Source organism: Aquarana catesbeiana, linkage group LG08 (assembly GCF_042186555.1).
Source record: "Aquarana catesbeiana isolate 2022-GZ linkage group LG08, ASM4218655v1, whole genome shotgun sequence".
Taxonomy (NCBI): Eukaryota; Metazoa; Chordata; class Amphibia; order Anura; family Ranidae; genus Aquarana; species Aquarana catesbeiana.
This window is the reverse complement of record NC_133331.1, coordinates 90,463,266-90,484,836: the sequence shown is the minus strand read 5'-3', so window position 1 is coordinate 90,484,836 and position 21,571 is coordinate 90,463,266. Positions and strand designations below refer to the sequence as shown.

The 21,571-nt window shown below is 46.9% G+C and overlaps 1 protein-coding gene across 3 annotated transcripts in view; it reads right to left on the bottom strand.

Moving 5' to 3' along the window:
- CNNM2 (cyclin and CBS domain divalent metal cation transport mediator 2) overlaps nt 1–19,496 on the bottom strand; it is a 222,134-nt gene extending 202,638 nt beyond the window's left edge. For 2 of the 3 annotated variants that reach the window (XM_073596127.1, XM_073596128.1), the window contains exon 1: nt 17,806–19,494. In XM_073596127.1, the coding sequence (XP_073452228.1) occupies nt 17,806–19,267 (1,462 nt within the window). In that variant the 5' untranslated portion in view covers nt 19,268–19,494. Of the gene's footprint in view, nt 1–17,805 lie in introns of all 3 variants that reach the window. The other variant, XM_073596129.1, reaches the window with a different exon arrangement.
- Nucleotides 19,497–21,571: the final 2,075 nt, after the last annotated feature.

The following is a 21,571-nucleotide window of genomic DNA, read 5'->3' as shown; positions in this document are numbered from 1 at the left end:
AACATGAAGGCCAATAACTACCTCCAACAAAAATTGGGGCTCATTTAAGCAAAGCATGGTGCCAATAATATAATACACAGTTGATACTGCTGGAAAGCAAGTAGTGGGGTTAATAATAATTAATTTAATACATACTAAAGTGAAGTTCTCTCCCATAATGAACTACTGCAGCAGATTTATGAAAGGTTGAACATAAAAAGATGAATGTAGCTGCCGGTAACTAGTCAGATTGTGCGCAGAAAGATATATAGCCCAACTTTTGGGGTTTCCTCACTGGAAGATTTACGCTCATCTCTTGTTCTGCTGGCCACAGTAAAATCTTGGATTGGTACTTTCAGTCATGAAGTCAATATCAGGCTACCAGGATAAATAGAGAGGAGAGTCTACCCGACAGGGGACTCAATCAGATTAAAGAGCAACTAGAGGCAACCGCCCCCCCCCCCCCCCCCCCCCCATTCTGGATATAGCAAGGCAGGGTTATAACCCCTGTCAGATTTTTCTTTTCCACCATCTGTGTCCCATTTCAGATATTTCCCTTCACTTCCTGTCCCATTCCCAAACAGAAAGTGAGAGGAAATCCCTACAAATGAAGGCTCACTAGAACTAGTGTTCCCAGTGGAAGATTTTGCCTCAATTACTTTTCCGGAACAACCAAAATTTGGGTCTTTTACTTTCACTTTCAATGAGAATGCTAAACCGGACAAATAGAGAGGGTGAATCTCCTTAATGGGCACACAGACAGCAATAAAAACCTTGAGAGGTGTTCTAATCCCTTTCCACTCTATTCAAAACTAAAGAAAAAAAAAAAAAAAAAAAAAAAAAAAAAGAAGTTTTTCCTTTAGTTATACTTTAAAGTGGGAGTAAACTCCCATGGACGATTTATACCTTTGTGGTATTACACTATTGGAGCACTTCTTATTGTTTATATGTGGAGAGATCCTGTTTTTTTCAGGGCTGGATATCGGAGTTCACTTTAACCCTTTCTGTGTGATTTAAACACGAGAGTGTGAGGCAACTTGAGTTGGCGAGTGCGTTCTCTAAAGGGAGCGGAATCACTAGCACATGGTGTGGTGGATGAATAAGAAGATACTACACTCAACCGTTTTTGGATTATTTTATGGACTTTGTTCTAAAATCATACATATATTTTCACTTGTCCCAGGGTGATAATATTATATATATTGCGTGCACATTAATGTTTATCACATTGGTTTATAGATATATTTTTCACTATAATTGTGAGTTTAGCTCCACTATTTTTTCACACTGTCCATTTGAGATTTATACCTTTAGGCAAGCCTTACTATAGGGCTTACCTATAGGTACAGCAAATAACTCCTAAACATGCATCGTTTAGGGGATATTAACTTGTAAAGCCTCCGGTGATATCACCGGCGTATGTGCGCTGAAGGAACGGCATACCACGCTGTTCTTTCAGAGCCCCGTGCTGTGATCAGCGGCTCCCGCGCATTGCAGCTTCTTCAATCAAAGGACCGGAGCCTGCCAGCCTGGAAGGAAGATCCGGTGAAGATGGAAGCCCGGTCAGTGATGACAGCGCGCCGCAGCAGGGCTTCATTTTATAGTAAGTGTCACATAATGTGCTAGTATGCGATGCATACTAGCACATTACAACTTTGTCTTGCAGGTTTCAAGGAAAAAAAAAAAAAAAAAAACCTGCTGTTTACTAGTGCTTTAAGGGTGGGTTGTGACGCAGCCGCTGGTGTGTGCTGTGGGGTATAAAGTACCGAAGCACTGACTACAACACTTACTGAAGAAGGAGGAAAGAGGAAGGAGGAAAAAGAGGAAAAAAAAAAAGAGGAAGGAGAAAAAAAAAAAAAAAAAAGAGGAAGGAGAAAAAAAAAAAAAAAAAAGAGGAAGGAGAAAAAAAAAAAAAAAAAGGGGAAGGAGAAAAGAGGAAAGAGGAAAGAGGAAAGAGGAAAGAGGAAAGAGGAAAGAGGAAAGAGGAAAGAGGAAAGAGGAAAGAGGAAAGAGGAAAGAGGAAAGAGGAAAGAGGAAAGAGGAAAGAGGAAAGAGGAAAGAGGAAAGAGGAAAGAGGAAAGAGGAAAGAGGAAAGAGGAAAGAGGAAAGAGGAAAGAGGAAAGAGGAGGTCGTTTGGCTATACATGTACTTTGTAGCACTCAAATGACCATGCATAGGCAGGTAAAAAAGGACAGTTCATCTGTGCCTTAGTAGCTTGCCATAGTGTCCCCATTTCCTCTGCTATACGTTATCTGCAGACTAATAAAAAAAAAAAATCAATAAAATGTACATAAACAGAGTGAGGGCCAGCCCTTAGCATTACAACCAATTATCTATTACTACTATGCATGAAAACATGCCAATTAAAACATATCATGCTGTCCATAGCAGCCAATTATCTTTCTGCAGTACAGCATTCAAGGGGCCCATTCACATACATGTTGTGGTAACATAGTAAAGCCTGTTTTACTGTGCACTACAATGGACATGAATGCACAGAACTTTATACAGTGCATAGTAATGCTGTTCATTTTGAATGCCACCAGAATGCTCCAAAGCACTGCACCACAATGGGTATAATTTGCAAGGCAATGCACAGATGTGAACCATCTTAGCCAGTCTCCCTCAACCTTCTTACCCCTGAGAAACCCCCTAATTTTCAGGTATCAGGGAACCCCTGCTAAAACCAATTTGTCAGCGGGAAAAATGCCCCCATTGTTGTTGGTGGTCAGAGTCATGTGTATAGGGACACAGCTGCTCCAGACCAAGCCACTGTGTTCCAATATGACACCAGTGTGGACGCCGTGCCCCCGAACTCATCCTGAGTGCGCACGGGCTGTGCACCTGCAGGGATGACACATTAGGAGCAGTGGCTGTGCCCGTGCAGCTGCTGCGTCCCTACAGACAACACTGGGATTGTGGGCACAGAGATGCACTGAACACCTGTACACCCCCATGCCAGTAAAACATGGCCCTGAACGGGGCACGGATGTAATTGCCCCATATGAATGAGGCCACGCAGTTCAAACTTGCATTACATTAAAGTCTTGTGACGCTGTACCCAAATAAAATTGATGTTCTTTTTTTCCCCACAAATAGAGCTTTCTTTTGGTGGTATTTGATCACCTCTACGGTTTTTATTTTTTGTGCTATAAAAAAAAAAAAAAAAAAAAAAAAAAAAAAAAAAAGGAAGAAGAGCGGACAATGTTGAAAAAAAACAAACAATATTTTTAACTTTCTGCTATAAAACACATCCAATAAATCAAATTTCTTCATCAATTTAGGCCAATATGTATTCTTCTACATATTTTTGGGTAAAAAAAAAAAAAAAATCCCAATAAGCGTAAATTGATTGGTTTGCGCAAAAGTTATCATTTCTACAAACTATGGCATATTTTTGTGGCATTTTTATTTATTTTTTACTAGTAATGGCGGCGATCAGGAATTTTTAGCAGGACTGCGACATTGCGGCGGACAAATCGCACACCTGACATTTTTTTGGGAACCAGTGACATTATAACAGTGATCAGTGCTAAACATATGCACTGTTACTGTACTAGTGACACTGGCAGGGAAGGGGTTAACATCAGGGGCAATCAAAGGGTTAAATGTGTCCCTAGGGGGTGCGACAGATCCGTGTTTCTGCTTAGCAGCAACACGAGATCTCTATCTTCTTTCCTGTCAGAACGGCGATCTGCCTTGTTTACATAGGCAGACTGCCGTTCAGCCTCTCTTAGGAACGGTCACGGATGGCCCCCAGACCCGCTGATTGGCTCCCCCCTCTGTTCAATCAGCGCACGATCGCGCCTCCGGGGGCACATGTGTGCCCCCCAGTGGCTATTGCACAAAATGATGTACAGGTGCGTGGTTTCGCGCAATAGAGCCAAACCTGCCACAGTACATGTTTCTTAGGTGGTTGGCAACTGATTAACACAACATGTTATATTTACCTGCTCTGTGCAATGGTTTTGACCAAAGCAGCCCCAATCCTTCTCTTCTTGGGTCCCCTACCAAGTGATCCCACTAGAAAGCCTTTTGCTTTGGGGGCACTTAAGCAGGCTTGCTCCCGAGCCGCACGCCTGTGAATGGACACTGGATTGAGATCAAGTATATGAGGGGCCGTGTGTGGGGGGCTGCACACAGGTGCTTTTTTTACCTTAAAGCGGGGGTCCACCTATCTTTTTTTTTTTTTTTTTTTGAGTTCATTCACAAACTTTTCTTCTCATAATTATCTACTCACGTGTTCTGTGTAATAAGTCCGCCTGTGTCCGATTTCGTTGTAAAGAATAACTTATAAAATTCACTGAAGGCGGTTTCCATCTTCATTGTGGGCATTTGAAGCCCACAAGCATGTATTTCCTGGATGCTGTGAATGCTGTGCTCCCAGCATTCACCGAGATGTGATGACACTGTTGCACAATGCATGCTGGGAAGCCTGAGACTAGCTCCCAGGGGACTGTGGGAGGTCTGGGAGAGGCTAGAAACACGCCTACTCCCATGGGAGGAGAACCAGGAAGTGCTAAGAAGATTAGAAAAAAAAAAAAAAAAAAAAAAAAAAAAAAAAAAAAGGTAATTACGGCGATTTAAATTTTTTTTTTTTTTTTTTTTTTTTTTTTTTTACACAGCATGTCAGCATCTAGCCACTTCAGCCCCGGAAGGTTTTACCCCCTTCCTGACCAGAGCACTTTTTACAATTCGGCACTGCGTCGCTTTAACTGCTAATTGCGCGGTCATGCAATGCTGTACCCAAACGAAATTTGCGTCCTTTTCTTCCCACAAATAGAGCTTTCTTTTGATAGTATTTGATCACCTCTGCCGTTTTTATTTTTTGCGCTATACACGGAAAAAGACCGAAAATTTTGAAAAAAAATGATATTTTCTACTTTTTGTTCTAAAAAAAATCCAATAAACTCAATTTTAGTCATACATTTAGGCCAAAATGTATTCGGCCACATGTCTTTGGTAAAAAAAATGTCAATAAGTGTATATTTATTGGTTTGCGCAAAAGTTATAGCGTCTACAAACTAGGGTACATTTTCTGGAATTTACACAGCCTTTAATTTATGACTGCCTATGTCGTTTCTTGAGGTGCTAAAATGGCAGGGCAGTACAAAACCCCCACAAATGACCCCATTTTGGAAAGTAGACACCCCAAGGAATTTGCTGAGAGGCATGTTGAGCCCATTGAATATTCATTTTTTTTGTCCCAAGTGATTGAACAATGACAAAAAAAAAAAAAAAATTACAAAAAGTTGTCACTAAATGATATATTGCTCACACAGGCCATGGGCATATGTGGAATTGCACCCCAAAATACATTTAGCTGCTTCTCCTGAGTATGGGGATACCACATGTGTGGGACTTTTTGGGAGCCTAGCCGCGTACGGGGCCCCGAAAACCAATCACTGCCTTCAGGATTTCTAAGGGCGTACATTTTTGATTTTACTCCTCACTACCTATCACAGTTTTGAAGGCCATAAAATGCCCAGATGACATAAAACCCCCCCAAATGACCCCATTTTGGAAAGTAGACACCCCAAGCTATTTGCTTTGAGGCATGTTGAGTCCATGGAATGTTTTATATTTTGACACAAGTTGCGGGAAAGTGACAAATTTTTTTTTTTTTTTTTTTTTTTTGCACAAAGTTGTCACTAAATGATATATTGCTCACACAGGCCATGGGCATATGTGGAATTGCACCCCAAAATACATTTAGCTGCTTCTCCTGAGTATGGGGATACCACATGTGTGAGACTTTTTGGGAGCCTAGCCGCGTACGGGGCCCCGAAAACCAAGCACTGCCTTCAGGATTTCTAAGGGCGTACATTTTTGATTTTACTCCTCACTGCCTATCACAGTTTCGGAGGCCATGGAATGCCCAGGTGGCACAAACCCCCCCCAAATGACCCCATTTTGGAAAGTAGACACCCCAAGCTATTTGCTGAGAGGCATGGTGAGTATTTTGCAGCTCTCATTTGTTTTTGAAAATAAAGAAAGACGAGAAAAAAAATTTTTTTTTTTTCTTTTTTCAATTTTCAAAACTTTGTGACAAAAAGTGAGGTCTGCAAAATACTCACTATACCTCTCATCAAATAGCTTGGGGTGTCTACTTTCCAAAATGGGGTCATTTGGGGGGTTTTTTTGCCACCTGGGCATTCCATGGCCTCCGAAACTGTGATAGGCAGTGAAGAGTGAAATCAAAAATTTACGGCCTTAGAAAGCCTGAAGGCGGTGCTTGGTTTTCGGGGTCCCGTACGCGGCTAGGCTCCCAAAAAGTCTCACACATGTGGTATCCCCATACTCAGGAGAAGCAGCAGAATGTATTTTGGGGTGTAATTTCACATATTCCCATGGCATGTTTGAGCAATATATCATTTAGTGACAACTTTGCGCAAAAAAAAATAAAAAAAATAAAAAATTGTCTCTTTCCCGCAACTTGTGTCACAATATAAATTATTCCATGGACTCAACATGACTCTCAGCAAATAGCTTGGGGTGTCTACTTTCCAAAATGGGGTCATTTGGGGGGGTTTTGAACTGTCCTGGCATTTTATGCACAACATCTAGAAGCTTATGTCACACATCACCCACACTTCTAACCACTTGAAGACAAAGCCCTTTCTGACACTTATTGTTTACATAAAAAAATAATTTTTTTTTGCAAGAAAATTACTTTGAACCCCCAAACATTATATATTTTTTTTAAAGCAAATGCCCTACAGATTAAAATGGTGGGTGTTTCATTTTTTTTTTCACACAGTATTTGCGCAGCGATTTTTCAAACGCATTTTTTGGGGAAAAAACACACTTTTTTACATTTTAATGCACTAAAACACACTATATTGCCCAAATGTTTGATGAAATAAAAAAGATGATCTTAGGCCGAGTACATGGATACCAAACATGACATGCTTTAAAATTGCGCACAAACGTGCAGTGGCGACAAACTAAATACATTTTTAAAAGCCTTTAAAAGCCTTTACAGGTTACCACTTTAGATTTACAGAGGAGGTCTACTGCTAAACTTACTGCCCTCGATCTGACCTTCGCGGCGATACCTCACATGCATGGTGCAATTGCTGTTTACATTTGACGCCAGACCGACGCTTGCGTTCGCCTTAGCGCGAGAGCAGGGGGGACAGGGGTGCTTTTTTTTTTTTTTTTTTTTTTTTTTTTTCTTTATTATTATTTTTTTATCTTATTTTTAAACTGTTCCTTTCATTTTTTTTTTTTTAATCATTTTTATTGTTATCTCAGGGAATGTAAATATCCCCTATCATAGCAATAGGTAGTGACAGGTACTCTTTTTTGCAAAAATTGGGGTCTATTAGACCCTAGATTTCTCCTCTGCCCTCAAAGCATCTGACCACACCAAGATCGGTGTGATAAAATGCTTTCCCAATTTCCCAATGGCGCTGTTTACATCCGGCGAAATCTAAGTCATAAAATGCTCGTAGCTTCCGGTTTCTTAGGCCATAGAGATGTTTGGAGCCACTCTGGTCTCTGATCAGCTCTATGGTCAGCTGGCTGAATCACCGGCTGCATTTTCAGGTTCCCTGTTGAGACAGGAGAGCCAGAGAAAAACACGGAAGACGTTGGGGGGGAGGGGCATTCCCTCCCACTGCTTGTAAAAGCAGTCTAGAGGCTAATTAGCCGCTAGGATTGCTTTTACATGAAAGCCGACCGCTGGCTGAAAAGAATGATACCAAGATGATACCTAAACCTGCAGGCATCATTCTGGTATAACCACTCAAAGTCGTGAATGGCGTACCTGAAGACAAAAAAATGGTTAACAATAAAGCACAGTAAACGGTAAGGTATAAAAAATTGCATACCTGAAAAGCAAACATGATAAAACATAATAACAATAAAACATTGCAGAATAGAATACAGTAAAAAAGAGCAGAACAATAGAGAGAGAATAGAGAGAGAGAGAACAATAAAACGACAACTATTTTTTTTTATTTTATATTTTTGTATGTGTTTTTTTTTTTTTTTTTTTTTTTTTTTTTTTTTTTTACACTTTTTTTTGTAACTAACTTTTATAACTAACCGGTTCCAGGTTCGGGTCTCTCAAAATGCGATGGCATCTTGGGAGACCCTGTGAAAGTGTGCCTAGTCTGTGCAATGCTGTACCCTACGCTAATACTCAACTAGTGTATGGTAGCGTTCAAAACATTCACCAATGCAAAGACCAGGATTGTCAGGACAGAAGGGACAATAATAGCGGGTGTCACGCCTATATCCGCGCTTGCTGCAGACACAACATCTTTTTTGGGGGTTCGTTGGGTAGGGGTACTCGGGAGGACATAAAGAAAATGCCTCTCATGCAGCCGACTGCATTTGGTTGGGGATGTGAATGGGGAAGCACGGGCGCTGCAGAAGCGGTGGGTTCCCAATTAGGATTGGCGAATGCAGCAGGAAGGGCACTATGGGCACGACGGGCCTGTGTTTGTCTTCTTGGTGGCAGCGGGACACTACTTGTGCTTGCCACCTCACCAGCTTGAACTGCACTTATGGGACTCGCCACGTCACCAAGTGTTACTGCAGTGCTGGTTTGACTACGACCGGGGTGTACTAGGCCGCTGGTGCTTGCCAGTTCACCAAAACGCTACCAAAAAAACTGTTAGCGATCGCAAGGATCAGGCCTGACTCTGCGAACGCTGCAGTTATGCGTTTAGTGTTTTGTAAGTGTCAGTGATCGATCGATACTGCACTTGGGTGGGCTGGGCTGGGCCGGGCGGAGGGGCAAAACGCAGGTGCTAGCAGGTATCTGGTTTGTGGGAACCCTAAACTGCTGGGGACGCTAGTATAGATCTGATCGGATCAGATATTGATCCGATCAGATACTATACCACTAAGGGAGGCGTATGCTGCGTGCGTGGGTGTTAGCGGTACTGGCGCTAACCTGACACTGCTTGGGGCTGGTGCTTGCCAGTTCACCAAAACGCTACCAAAAAAACTGTTAGCGATCGCAGGGATCAGGCCTGACTCTGCGAACGCTGCAGTTATGCGTTTAGTGTTTTGTAAGTGACAGTGATCGATCGATACTGCACTTGGGTGGGCCGGGCAGAGGGGCAAAACGCAGGGGCTAGCGGGTATCTGGGCTGATCCCGCTAACACTGCGTTTTTGGGAACCCTAAACTGCTGGGGACGCTAGTATAGATCTGATCGGATCAGATATTGATCCGTACAGATACTATACCACTAAGGGAGGCGTATGCTGCGTGCGTGGGTGTTAGCGGTACTGGCGCTAATCTGACGCTGCCTGGGGCGACGCATATCACCGCCGGGCGATCAGGGGGCTAAACTTTTATTCGGTAATAAACGGCGGGTGCCCTAACACTATAAAAAATAAACGAACTAACCAGCGTCACCCGTAACAGTTATACGGTGATCAGTGGTGAAAGGGTTAACTAGGGGGCAATCAAGGGGTTAAAACATTTATTAGGTAGTATATGGGGGTCCCTGTCGCTATAAAACGCTGACGGCAAACCTAAATATTTACCTCACTAACTAGCGTCACCAGCGACACTAATACAGCGATCAGAAAAATGATCGCTTAGTGACACTGGTGACAGGGGGTGATCAAGGGGTTAAAACTTTATTAGGGGGGGTTAGGGGGGTATCCTAGACCTAAAGGGGGCCTAACACTCACTGCCCTAACACTGTAACTGTCACAAACTGACACTATGCAGTAATCAGAAAAAAAAAAAAAAAAAAAAATACTGCTAATGTCAGTTTGTGACAGGGGGGGGGGGGGGGGGGTGATTGGGGGGGGATCGGGGGGCGATCGGGGGGGATCGGGGGTGTAAGGTATGCCTGGCATGTTCTACTGTGTGTGTTTGTGTTGTGTGCACTTACATGTCTTCTCTCCTCGGCGCTGGACGGAAACTGCCAGACCGAGGAGAGATGACATCACATCCTCTGCCTGTGTGAAACTACACACAGGCAGAGGAGGATTCCCATTGGCTGGGAGCGATCGCGAGGGGGGGGCCACGATCGGATGGTCTCCCCCTCGCCTCCCGACGCTCCCAGTCAGATGCCGACCGCCGCTGGCACCGGGGGGGGGTCCGATCGGACCCCCCGCCCGCGGGAGGCAGATCACGTATATATACGTGATTCTGCCTGCCCGTGCCACTCTGCCGACGTATATCTACGTTAGGCGGTCGGCAAGTGGCTAGGCAAGGAAGAGAATGCATAGAGATAACGTTCAAAATTTGGGTGGAACCCCGCTTTAATGCACAGAATGCAATAAGCTAAAAACCTTCTGCCTTTGGAACCACTTTAGGCCCCTTTCACATCAGCAGACCGATCAGGTCTGCCTGTCTGTTTTACAGGTGGACCCAATCCGACCAGCCATTGTTCTCTATGGAGCGACGGTCGCAGCAGACATGTGATACGCACCAGCATCCAATCCAGTGAGCTAAAAACAGATGGATGGACTCCTGCGTGGGTCTAGTCCCAATGCTGTGACAGGTTTAATGTTGTTATTTGTTGTATGTCTTATACTCAATAAAAAGATTTTCAAAAAAAAAAAGACAGATGGATGGGAATCCGTTCCCCATCTGTCCGGCAGATCGGTTCGTATGACAGACTGCCCTATACCTGAGTCCGTTCTGCATAGTGGAGCGTACACGGACCTGTCATTCACCCGAGCAGGAGGATCCACTGAACACAGTCTCAAGGGCTGAAAGGGGCCTTAACCACTTCAATACAGGGCACTTATATACCTTCCTGCCCAGACCAATTTTCAGCTTTCAGTGCTGTCGCAGTTTGAATGACAATTGCACGGTCATCCAACACTGTACCCAAACTAAATTTTTATCATTTTGTTCCCACAAATAGAGCTTTCTTTTGGTGGTATTTGATCACCTCTGGGACCTATATTTTCTGCTAAACAAATAAAAAAAAGACCAAAAATTTTGAAAAAAAAATAAAAGTTTTGCTTTTGTTTCTGTTAAAAAATTTTGTAAATAAGTAAGTTTTCTCTTTCACTGATGGGAACTGATAAGGCGGCACCAATGAGGTGGCACCAATGAGCGGGCACTGATATGCGGCACTGATGGGCATTGAAAGGCTGCAAAGATGGGTTCTTAGGGTGGAACTGATGGGCATTGATAGGCAGTGAGTGGGCACTGATTGGCAGCTGCCTGGGCATTGATTGGCAGCTGCCTGGGCACAGATTAGTATTTCCCTGGGGGTCTAGGGAGCATACCTGGTGGTCCAGTGTGGATGGCTTCCCTGGTGGTCCTGGGTGGGATGTGCTGATAAACAATCAGCACAGACCCCCCCCCTGTCAGGAGAGCAGCCGATCGGCTCTCCTCTAGTCGCGTCTGTCAGACGCGAGTGAGGAAAAGCCGATCACCGGCTCTTCCTATTTACATCGCGATCAGCCGTGATTGGACACGGCTGATCACGTTGTAAAGAGTCTCCGTCAGAGACTCTTTACCTAGATCGGTGTTGTGGGGTGTCAGACTGACACACCGCAACGATCGCCGCGATGCGTGCCCCCGGGGGAGCGCAGCGGCTCAATATCCTGCGGACGTCATATGACGCCCAGTCAGGATATTGAAACCACTTTGCCGCCATCATTCTGCTATATGGCGGGCGGCAAGTGGTTAAAGTGATAGTAAAACCTTGGTTTGTTTTTGTTTTTTTAAAAGGAGTTATAAAGGCAGAGGGTTTTTTTATCTTGATGCATTAAGATAAAAAAAAACCTGTGTGTAGCAGCCCCCCCAGCACCGCCCTAATTACCTACCTGAGCCCCTTCTCTCTCCAGTGATGTCCACGATCCCCTCAGCCATCCAGGATACTCTTCCTGATTGGCTGAGACAGAGCAGCGCCGCCATTGGCTCCCGCGGCTGTCAAAGTCAGTCAGCCAGCCAATCAGGGGAGAGAGGGGGCAGGGCCAGGTCAGGGCTCCGTGTCTGAATGGATACATGGAGCTCTGACTCGGGTCGGGTGCCTCCTGTAGCAAGCTGCTGGCTGAGGGGCACTCAAAAGGAGGGAGAGGCTAGGAGCAGCAAAGAGGGACCCAAGATGAGGAGGATCCAGGCTGCTCTGTGCAAAACCAACTGCACAGAGGAGGCAAGTATGACATTTTTTTTTTTTTTAAACAAATAACACCACACGAGCCTTTACAATCACTTGAAATAACACACGTGTTATACTTACCTGCTCTGTGTAGTGGTTTTGCACGGAGCAGCCTGGATCCTCCACTTCTCGGGTCCCACCCTGGTGCTCCTGGCTCCTACCTCCTGCCAGGTGCCCCCACAGCAAGCAGCTTCCTCTAGGGAGCCAATGGCTCCCGCTGCTGCCAAAAGCCAATTAGGAGTGCGAGTCCCCGGAGAGTAAAGGCTCTCATACACATCACTGGATCGAGAGGGGGCTCAGGTAAGTATTGGGGGGGGGGCGCTGCACACAGAAGGTTTTGTTACCTTCATGCATAGAATGCATGAAAATAGAAATCCTTGTGCCTTTACAACAACTTTAACCACTTGCTTACAGGGCACTTAAACCCCCCTCCTATCCAGACCAATTTTTAGCTTTCAGCGCTGACGCACTTTGAATGACAATTGCGCGGTCATACAACACTGTACCCAAATGAAATTTTTATCATTTTTTCCCCACAAATAGAGCTTTCTTTTGGTGGTATTTGATCACCTCTGTGGTTTTTATTTTTTGTTAAAAAAATTTAAAAAGACCGAATTTTTAAAAAAAAAAATTTATTTTTTTTTTATATTTTGTTATAAAATTTTTAAAAAGGGTAATTTTTCTACTTCATTGATGTACGCTGATGAGGCGGCACCAATGGGCACTGATAGGTGGCAGTGATGGGCACTGATGGGTGGCAGTGATGGGCACTGATCTTGTACACTGCTAGGTGGCACTGATTGGCACCACTGGTGGGCATTGTTAGGTGGCAATGGTGGGCATTGATAGGTGGCACTTGTAGGCATTGATACGTGGCACTGGTGGGCACTGTGGTGTGGCAATGTCAGGTGGCACTGGCAGGGAGTACTGGTGGCACAATTGGGGCATTATTGCCTCCTCCTCTTCGGGACCGATGTCCCTTGCTGGTGAGCCGGTGATCTTTTTTTTTTTTCTCCTCGCACTGTCAGCGCAAGGAGAAAAAAAAAAAACGATCACAGAGCTTTTGTTTTGGTCATGTGATCAGCTGTCATTGGCTGACAGCTGATCACATGGTAAGGGGCCGGGACCGGCCCCTTACTTGGATCGGTGATCACCCGAGTCTCAGTGACTCGGTGATCACAGCGCGCTCCATGCGCGCCCTGCAGGGCGCGCGCAGGGCACGTGCACAGGGGAGGCCGTCATATGACGGCCTCCCAGGAATTCAGGTCCGCGCTGTAGCCGTCATTCGGCTATAGCGCGGATGTCAAGCGGTTAAAGAACAAACTTGATTTTTGTAATGTGCAAGCCCACAAATAGCTACCTGTAATGAAGCATATATATCATCTCCAGAATCTTTTCGGTTTCTTATGTACTTTTACACTGATGCTGGATACTATAGCTCTCACTATATTTCTGATGATGCAGCAGGAGGAGACCACACACTCATTTATTCACCCCTCCTCTCCCCGCATCCATTCACAAAGCATTTTAACATTTGATTTTGGAGTAAATGGACTTTCCTGACGGAAAACCAACTTCACTGCTAAAAATTCATTCATTCAAGAAAAAAAAAAAAAAATGAATTGTGCTTCTTCAAATTTTTCCATCACTGCAGTCAAAAATTGTCAACTTGACCCCACTAACAATTACAGAATCAAAACATTTTTTTTTTTTTTTTTAAAAACGAAAACTTTTTGAATAAAATTCTCCTAGCGTATGGCCAGCTTATGGTACCCCAATGCACTGAGACAATATAGTTCTGACTTTCATGCATGGCAGCGCACAGCACTCCACAGGGAAACACACAACCACGCATTGTGATGCACTGTGTCAGAAAAAATTTGAGGTTTCCATTTTTTTGGTCAGATCGAGTACGCTGGCAGCCAATTCAAAACTGAATAGACTGCCTTTATACAACAGGTTAACATGCAATACACTGGGGTGGATTTACTAAAGGCAAATCCACTTTGCACTACAAGTGTACTTGGAAGTGCAGTCGCTGTAGATCTGAGGGGAAGATCTGAAATGAGGGGAAGCTCTGCTGATTTTATCATCCAATCATGTGCAAGCTAAAATGCTGTTTTTTTATTTTCCTTGCATGCCCCCCTCAGATCTACAGCAAGTGCACTTGTAGTGCAAAGTGGATTTGCCTTTAGTAAATAACCCCCAATGTGCATGAATTAACCCAATGCACGGAACACAGAAGTTTGAATGGGCTGCCAAAGGACAAGAGGAGCTGGCAGGCAGAAGACACATATATAAACTCATCTGTAATAAATGTCTACCTGCCAGAAAATGTTCACATTTATCATATAGTTCTGCTTTAAGTTACTAGACTAGATGAGAAACCCAAACACTTTCACACGACATTCACATCAGTGCAATTACAACCCACAACCCACCAATATAAAACCTCAGATTTTTTTTGATGGGTCTGAACACAAAACAAGTTTACTGATCTTTACGCAGCTGTGAGCATGAGCACAGGAAACTATACAGCTGCAGTCGGGTCAGTACAGAATAATAATAATAATAAAAAAAAAAAAAAAAAACAAAAAACAAAAAAAAAAACAAAAACAAACAAAAAAAAAAAAAAACACCAACCACACACTACGTTAAATGGTTAAAAGGCTACATTTTCTTGCATGAGCCCTAAGTGCCGGTTCACACAGGGGCGGCTTCAAAGGCATCCGACTCTGAAGTCGCCCCGCACATCGCAATCTCAGCGCGGCTTGTAACGACTCCTGTAATAAGTCAATGCAAGCCGCGCCAAAGTAGTGCAGGAACCTTTTTTCTAAGTCAAAAGTGACTTGAGTCACCCCTATTAGAATGGTTCCATTGCACTGCATGGAGAGCGACTTGTCAGGCGGATAAGTCACCTGATAGGTTGTCCCTGTGTGAACCGGCACTAAAAATAACCACAGCTACATTGCTTTCTCAATTAATAAGTTTACTTGTTTTACAACTGGGTGCATTCTTCCACAAACAATATCTTCGCTACTTTGTAGTAGACACGAAAAAGAAGCCATACTGCACTCCATGAATTCTTTTATTGTTATATCATGATGTACAAAAATCGCCATAATTGTACCCAACCCAAAAGCACAATACAAAATCCCATCATAAAACCGACAGATCTGACAGATGACCCAGGATAATCCTGCAATCATACACACAAAGTTTCCCATTTCTGTGGGTACTCCACTGAACCCTTATATTGTCCTCTACTGTAGATGGAGCTCAAGAGATGCAATTAAATATTTCAACTCCCCTGAATGTAAATCACATTATCTTGTTTACTTTCAAATAGCAAATCTAGTCCTTCAATGTTACCAGAGATGTACATTTTTATGGTGGGATTTTGTATTGTGCTTTGGTTTTGGTTACAATTCGTTACAATTTTTGTATATAAAATGATAGAACAAAAATGATCAGAGTTTCTATTTTGAGTCTACAAGATATCAAATCTATGTGTACGTTATTAAGAATCCATTCACATACACCACATGTGCGTTTAGTGCAGGTAAATGCACATACATTGGAGCAGTACGTTTTAACATGTGCTTTGTTTGCGCTTCCACTCAACCTGCCCCCGGCTCCGCTCCGCTCCACTCAACTCAACCTGCCCCCGGCTCCGCTCCACTCCACTCAACTCAACTTGCCCCCGGCTCCGCTCCACTCAACTCAACCTGCCCCCGGCTCCGCTCCGCTCCACTCAACCTGCCCCCGGCTCCGCTCCGCTCCACTCAACTCAACCTGCCCCCGGCTCCGCTCCGCTCCACTCAACTCAACCTGCCCCCGGCTCCGCTCCGCTCCACTCAACTCAACCTGCCCCCGGCTCCGCTCCGCTCCACTCAACTCAACCTGCCCCCGGCTCCGCTCCACTCAACTCAACCTGCCCCCGGCTCCGCTCCGCTCCACTCAACTCAACCTGCCCCCGGCTCCGCTCCGCTCCACTCAACTCAACCTGCCCCCGGCTCCGCTCCGCTCCACTCAACTCAACCTGCCCCCGGCTCCGCTCCGCTCCACTCAACTCAACCTGCCCCCGGCTCCGCTCCGCTCCACTCCACTCAACCTGCCCCCGGCTCCGCTCCGCTCCACTCAACCTGCCCCCGGCTCCGCTCCGCTCCACTCAACCTGCCCCCGGCTCCGCTCCGCTCCACTCAACCTGCCCCCGGCTCCGCTCCGCTCCACTCAACCTGCCCCCGGCTCCGCTCCGCTCCACTCAACCTGCCCCCGGCTCCGCTCCGCTCCACTCAACCTGCCCCCGGCTCCGCTCCGCTCCACTCAACCTGCCCCCGCCTCCGCTCCGCTCCACTCAACCTGCCCCCGCCTCCGCTCCACTTAACCTGCCCCCGCCTCCGCTCCACTTAACCTGCCCCCGCCTCCGCTCCACTTAACCTGCCCCCGCCTCCGCTCCACTTAACCTGCCCCCGCCTCCGCTCCACTTAACCTGCCCCCGGCTCCGCTCCACTTAACCTGCCCCCGGCTCCGCTCCACTTAACCTGCCCCCGGCTCCGCTCCACTTAACCTGCCCCCGGCTCCGCTCCACTTAACCTGCCCCCGGCTCCGCTCCACTTAACCTGCCCCCGGCTCCGCTCCACTTAACCTGCCCCCGGCTCCGCTCCACTTAACCTGCCCCCGGCTCCGCTCCACTTAACCTGCCCCCGGCTCCGCTCCACTTAACCTGCCCCCGGCTCCGCTCCACTTAACCTGCCCCCGGCTCCGCTCCACTTAACCTGCCCCCGGCTCCGCTCCACTTAACCTGCCCCCGGCTCCGCTCCACTTAACCTGCCCCCGGCTCCACGCTATTAAGCCTACCTCCAGCTCCACTCCACGCTATTAAATCTACCTCTGTCTTCACTCCACTCTAGTACACCTGCGTCCACCTCCATACTATTAAACCTGCCCCTGTCTCCACTCCATAATACCTATGCTTCCATTATATTAAAAAAAAAAAAAAAAAAAAAAAAAAAAAAAACTTTCTACGTGTCTACTCGTAGGATATCTGTTTCCACTTCATGCTATGAAACCTATCTACATGTCTACTCCACGCTATTAAACGTATCTACTTCATGGAAACCAAACCTACCTACATGCCTACTTCATGCTACTAAACCTACCTATGTGTCAACTTCATGCTATTAAACCAATTTACAGGTCTACTCAATGCTATTAAAACTTATCTATGTGCCTTCTACATAACATTGAACTATCTACATGTCTACCCCACGATCTTAAACCTATCCCTGCAACTAGAAAGCCCAGAGAGATCCTAGAAATGCTGACAGATAAGAGGAATTAGAAAGGCTGGGTGCTGAAGCTGAGCTCTTCATTCCTGAAGACTATAGAGCAGTGCTGGACAGCGCTGAAGAGCCCTGACGAGCACATCAGCTCATCCAGCGTGCTGCTGAACACTTCCATATCCTTAGCAAACATCAAGAATGCAAAGTAAACCTTCTAAAGCCGGCAGCTCAACTCCCCCCAGGCTATGTTGCACCTCATTAGTAATGCAAACTCCTATGGCATGCTGCTTAAGGCGATTGTAATAATATGGGTCACTAAATAACAAGGTCGCTGCAAGTGTGTGTACTGCACTCTGCTTACAGGGGAGCCCTGAGGGTTGGAGGGGACTGCCAAAGCAAACCCGTCTTTCCACGTGCAGCAGCAACCTTCATGCAAGGCTCTCACCTTTTTTGAACTCTTCCAGCATGGCGTCCAGCTTGGTGTCATTGAAGACAAAGTGCAGGGGGTGGTTGTAGAACTTGGTGATGGTCTTGAGCGGCGTGCAGTCGTCAGGGTCGACAAAGGCCAGGTCTTTGACGAAGAGCAGGTCAACAATGTTGGAGCGGTCGCCCTCGTAGACGGGAATGCGGGTGTAACCGCTTTCCATGATCTCGGACATGGTGTTAAAGTCAAGCGTGCCATCCCCAGCCATCATAAAGCAGTCCCGCAGAGGGGTCATGACATCCTCCACGGTCTTAGTGCGGAGCTCCAGGGCCCCCTGGATGATGTTCAGCTCCTCCTTGACCAGGTCATTGTAGGGGTCGGTGACCCTCAGCATCTCCAGCAGCTTTTCCCGGTTGTAGACTGTGCCGATCTCCTGTCCGAGCACGCAGTCCAGCAGCTTGCTGACCGGGTAGGAGGCCGGGAAGGTCATCATCATGAAGAACTTGGTCAAGAAGATGGTGTTGGCGCCCACGGCTAGGCCGTGGCGGGAGCAGATGGCCTGGGGAACGATCTCGCCGAAGATGACGATGCCAATGGTGGAGACCACCACGGCCACCAAACCCGAGCCGGCAATGTCGTCCAGCAGGATGGTGAGGGTGGTGTTGACCAGCACATTGCCCAGCAACAGGGAGCAGAGCAGGTAGTTGCCCTGGCGGCGGACGGGCTCGATCCTCTTGGCGTAGTTCTTCTCCTTGTCGGTGCCGCAGTTCTGAATGATGCGGAGCTCCATGGGGTCCAGGGCCATCAGGCCCAGGTTGAGGCCGCTGAACATGCCAGACAGGCAGAGGAGGAGGGCGATGAAGATGACCTGCAGCCAGAAGGGGAGCAGGAACTTCTTCTCCTCCACCACAATGACTCGGGTGTCATCCCCGGAGTGATACACCCAGGTGGTCTCGGTCCAGGGCTGCAGAGGGGCGGCTCCGCCGGGGACGGGAGGAGGGGAGGGGGAGGAGGTACACAGGTAGTACGCCTTGCTCTTCTCCGTCTTCCGCAGGGGTTTGATCTCGATGTGGACGATGGCGGAGCTTCTGCGGCTCAGCTCGATGTACGGCATGACCAGGATGTCGGAGGTGCGGATGCCGCACGGGTGGGTACCCTCCGCGGACGAGTCGTGGGCTGCCACGCTCCAGGGCGGCGGGTGCTCGGTGAAGGCGATCTTAGACCACGTCTCGTTGTCCAGGTTCTGCCCGTACACCCGCAGCTTCATCCGGGACCGCTCGCTCACCCGCAGCGCGCCGCCGTCCATGAAAGACACGTCGTCCGTGTCCTCCAGCCGCAGCCCGATGATCACAGTCTCCGCTTCGTCCTCCGCTTCCCCGGTCGCCAGCCCCAGCAACATCACCAGCATCACGGCAGCCAGGACCCGGCCGTGACTGCGCGCCGCCATGTTGAGAGTGGGCAGTGTGATAGGACCGCCCGCCATCTTTGGTCCGGGCGATTCCAGACCCGAGGGGGGGGGGGGGGCGCTCACACCCAGTCACGTACTGCCTTCATCCTGCGTACCGGACCGGCAGCAATCCCTGCCTAGCCCGACACCCGCCCGGCTTCTGACTGGAGGCTCACTGAGCGTCCCGAGGTGAACCAGTCCGCGCTGAACGGCATCCCGACCGGCCAATCGCTTCGCGAGGTTCCCTCCCAGGGGCGGGGTTACCTGACAGCTGGCAAGAGGGGGGCGTGGTACGTTTACTATTCCCCACTAAAGCGCCTGGGGGATTTTTCCCACATTGTGGGGGGGCGTGGCTGAGGAGCGAAGGGGCGTGGTTTGCCCGGGCACAAGTGACATGTGCTTACCTCCAGCTGTCAAACTGGATTTTCCGTGTTCCTCGCCTGCGGATACACATACAGAACATCGCAAACACCGCACACATCGCACAGACTCACAGCAATGCACCTGCACTTCTACTCAATGGAGATAACCTGTGTACAGGTAAAGACAGGATATCAGACAGAATGTCAGCCAATCAGTAATTACTGCCTCTAGGGGTCTATGCATGCATTAGCTATCAGCAGGTTTTTTCCTTTTTTTTGTTAAAGTTGAACTCTTACCTTTAGTCCCCGTGTACACTGGTGCAACTTGTCATGCGATTTTACGACTTTGCGGTGCTGCATCGATTTGAAAAAGCAGTTCCTGCACTAATTTTTGGCGATTTCAGGTGCAACTTCATGCACAGCTGTCTATGCAAGTCGCACCTGAAATCGCCAAAAATAGTGCAGGAACTTCTTTTTCAAATCGATACGGCACCGCAAAGTCGGTGTCGCAGCGATTTGAACAGTTCAGTTGCAGACAGTAGGGTGCGACTTGTCATGTGATTTGGACATGTAAAATTGCATGACAAGTCGCACCGGTGTAAACTGGGACTAAAGGTAAGAGTTCAACATTACAAAAAAAAAAAACCTGCTGATAGCTAATGCATGCATAAACCCCTAGAGGCAGTAATTACTGAATTGCTGACATTCTGTCTTTAACTGACATACGACTTTGAAATTGTACGATTTCAAGTGAAGTCGCACGATTTCAAAGTCGGAATTCGGTGTAAATGAGGGCTCAGCCTTGCCTGAAATCGCTATTTCACTCTACAATACAAGCTTCCTACAGTGTCAGTGGTGTATCATCCATGTGTGCAGGGTGTTCACTGCACACGGGCCCCTGAGAGGATGGCCACTGTGACCCACACTGCACACATTGATTATTGTCCCTTGATCAGGACGATGATCAGTGCAGCAGGGGGACAATTGCAAACACTGATCTCCCTGCATGGCTTTTCAGACAGCCGCTTCTCCTCTTCTCCCTCCCACGGCTGTCAGCTGAAATGCCATTCTGGAAGATCGGTGCTCATAACTATCCTTCTGCCACACTGATCATTCCCCCCCAATGTCTGCCATGTCCTTCTCCTCCAGCCCGTGCTCTCTGGCCCCCTGTGCTCCTCCTCCGCCCCCCCCCCCTCGTTCCCCTGCAGCCGGCTCCCTCCTCTCCTTTCCCGGCAGCTCCGGGGAATGTGTCAGGATGGAGAGCAGAAGAAGGCACCGGTAAATATGTCATTTACCGGCCCCTTCCTTTTCTGAATTGGACATAGAGAGCGATCGCTACCAACTGTTCTCCATGTCCTGTAATAACTGAGCAGAGTAACCTGCGTGTTACTCTGCTTCTGTTTATGAATGAACAGGAGCCGCTGTCTCCTGTTCATTCATCTTCAATGCTGAGAAAGGGACAGGGTGAATCTGTGTCCTCAGTCTCTTTCTCTGTCTCAAAGGGGAGATGTCAGGGGTCTGTTTAGACCCCGGACATGTCACCAAAGCCCCCACAACTGATGTTAAAAAAAAAAAAATGACAATAAATATTATTGAAAAATTTGTAAAAAAAAATGATAAAAAATAAAAATGGGTAAATAAGGATATAAAATAAAAAACTAACACACCCCCCCCAACCCCCCTCCTCCTCCTCCTCCTTACCGACACTGTCCACAGTCCCAACCCCCCCCCCCCCAAAAAAAAAGCATTGTGAAAAAAAAATGAAAAATATTAAATTGTACAAAAAAAATACATAAAAATTAAAAAACTATTGACACCATCCATTGCTCTACTGATCTACTCTAATAGATGATCAGCTAAAAACAAAAAACTGCTAACAGCGTCCACTGCCCTACTGTCACAGTCCATCACCCCCCCCCCCAATCATTTTGAAAAAAGTAATACAAAAATACATTTTAAAAATAATTTAAAAGATAAC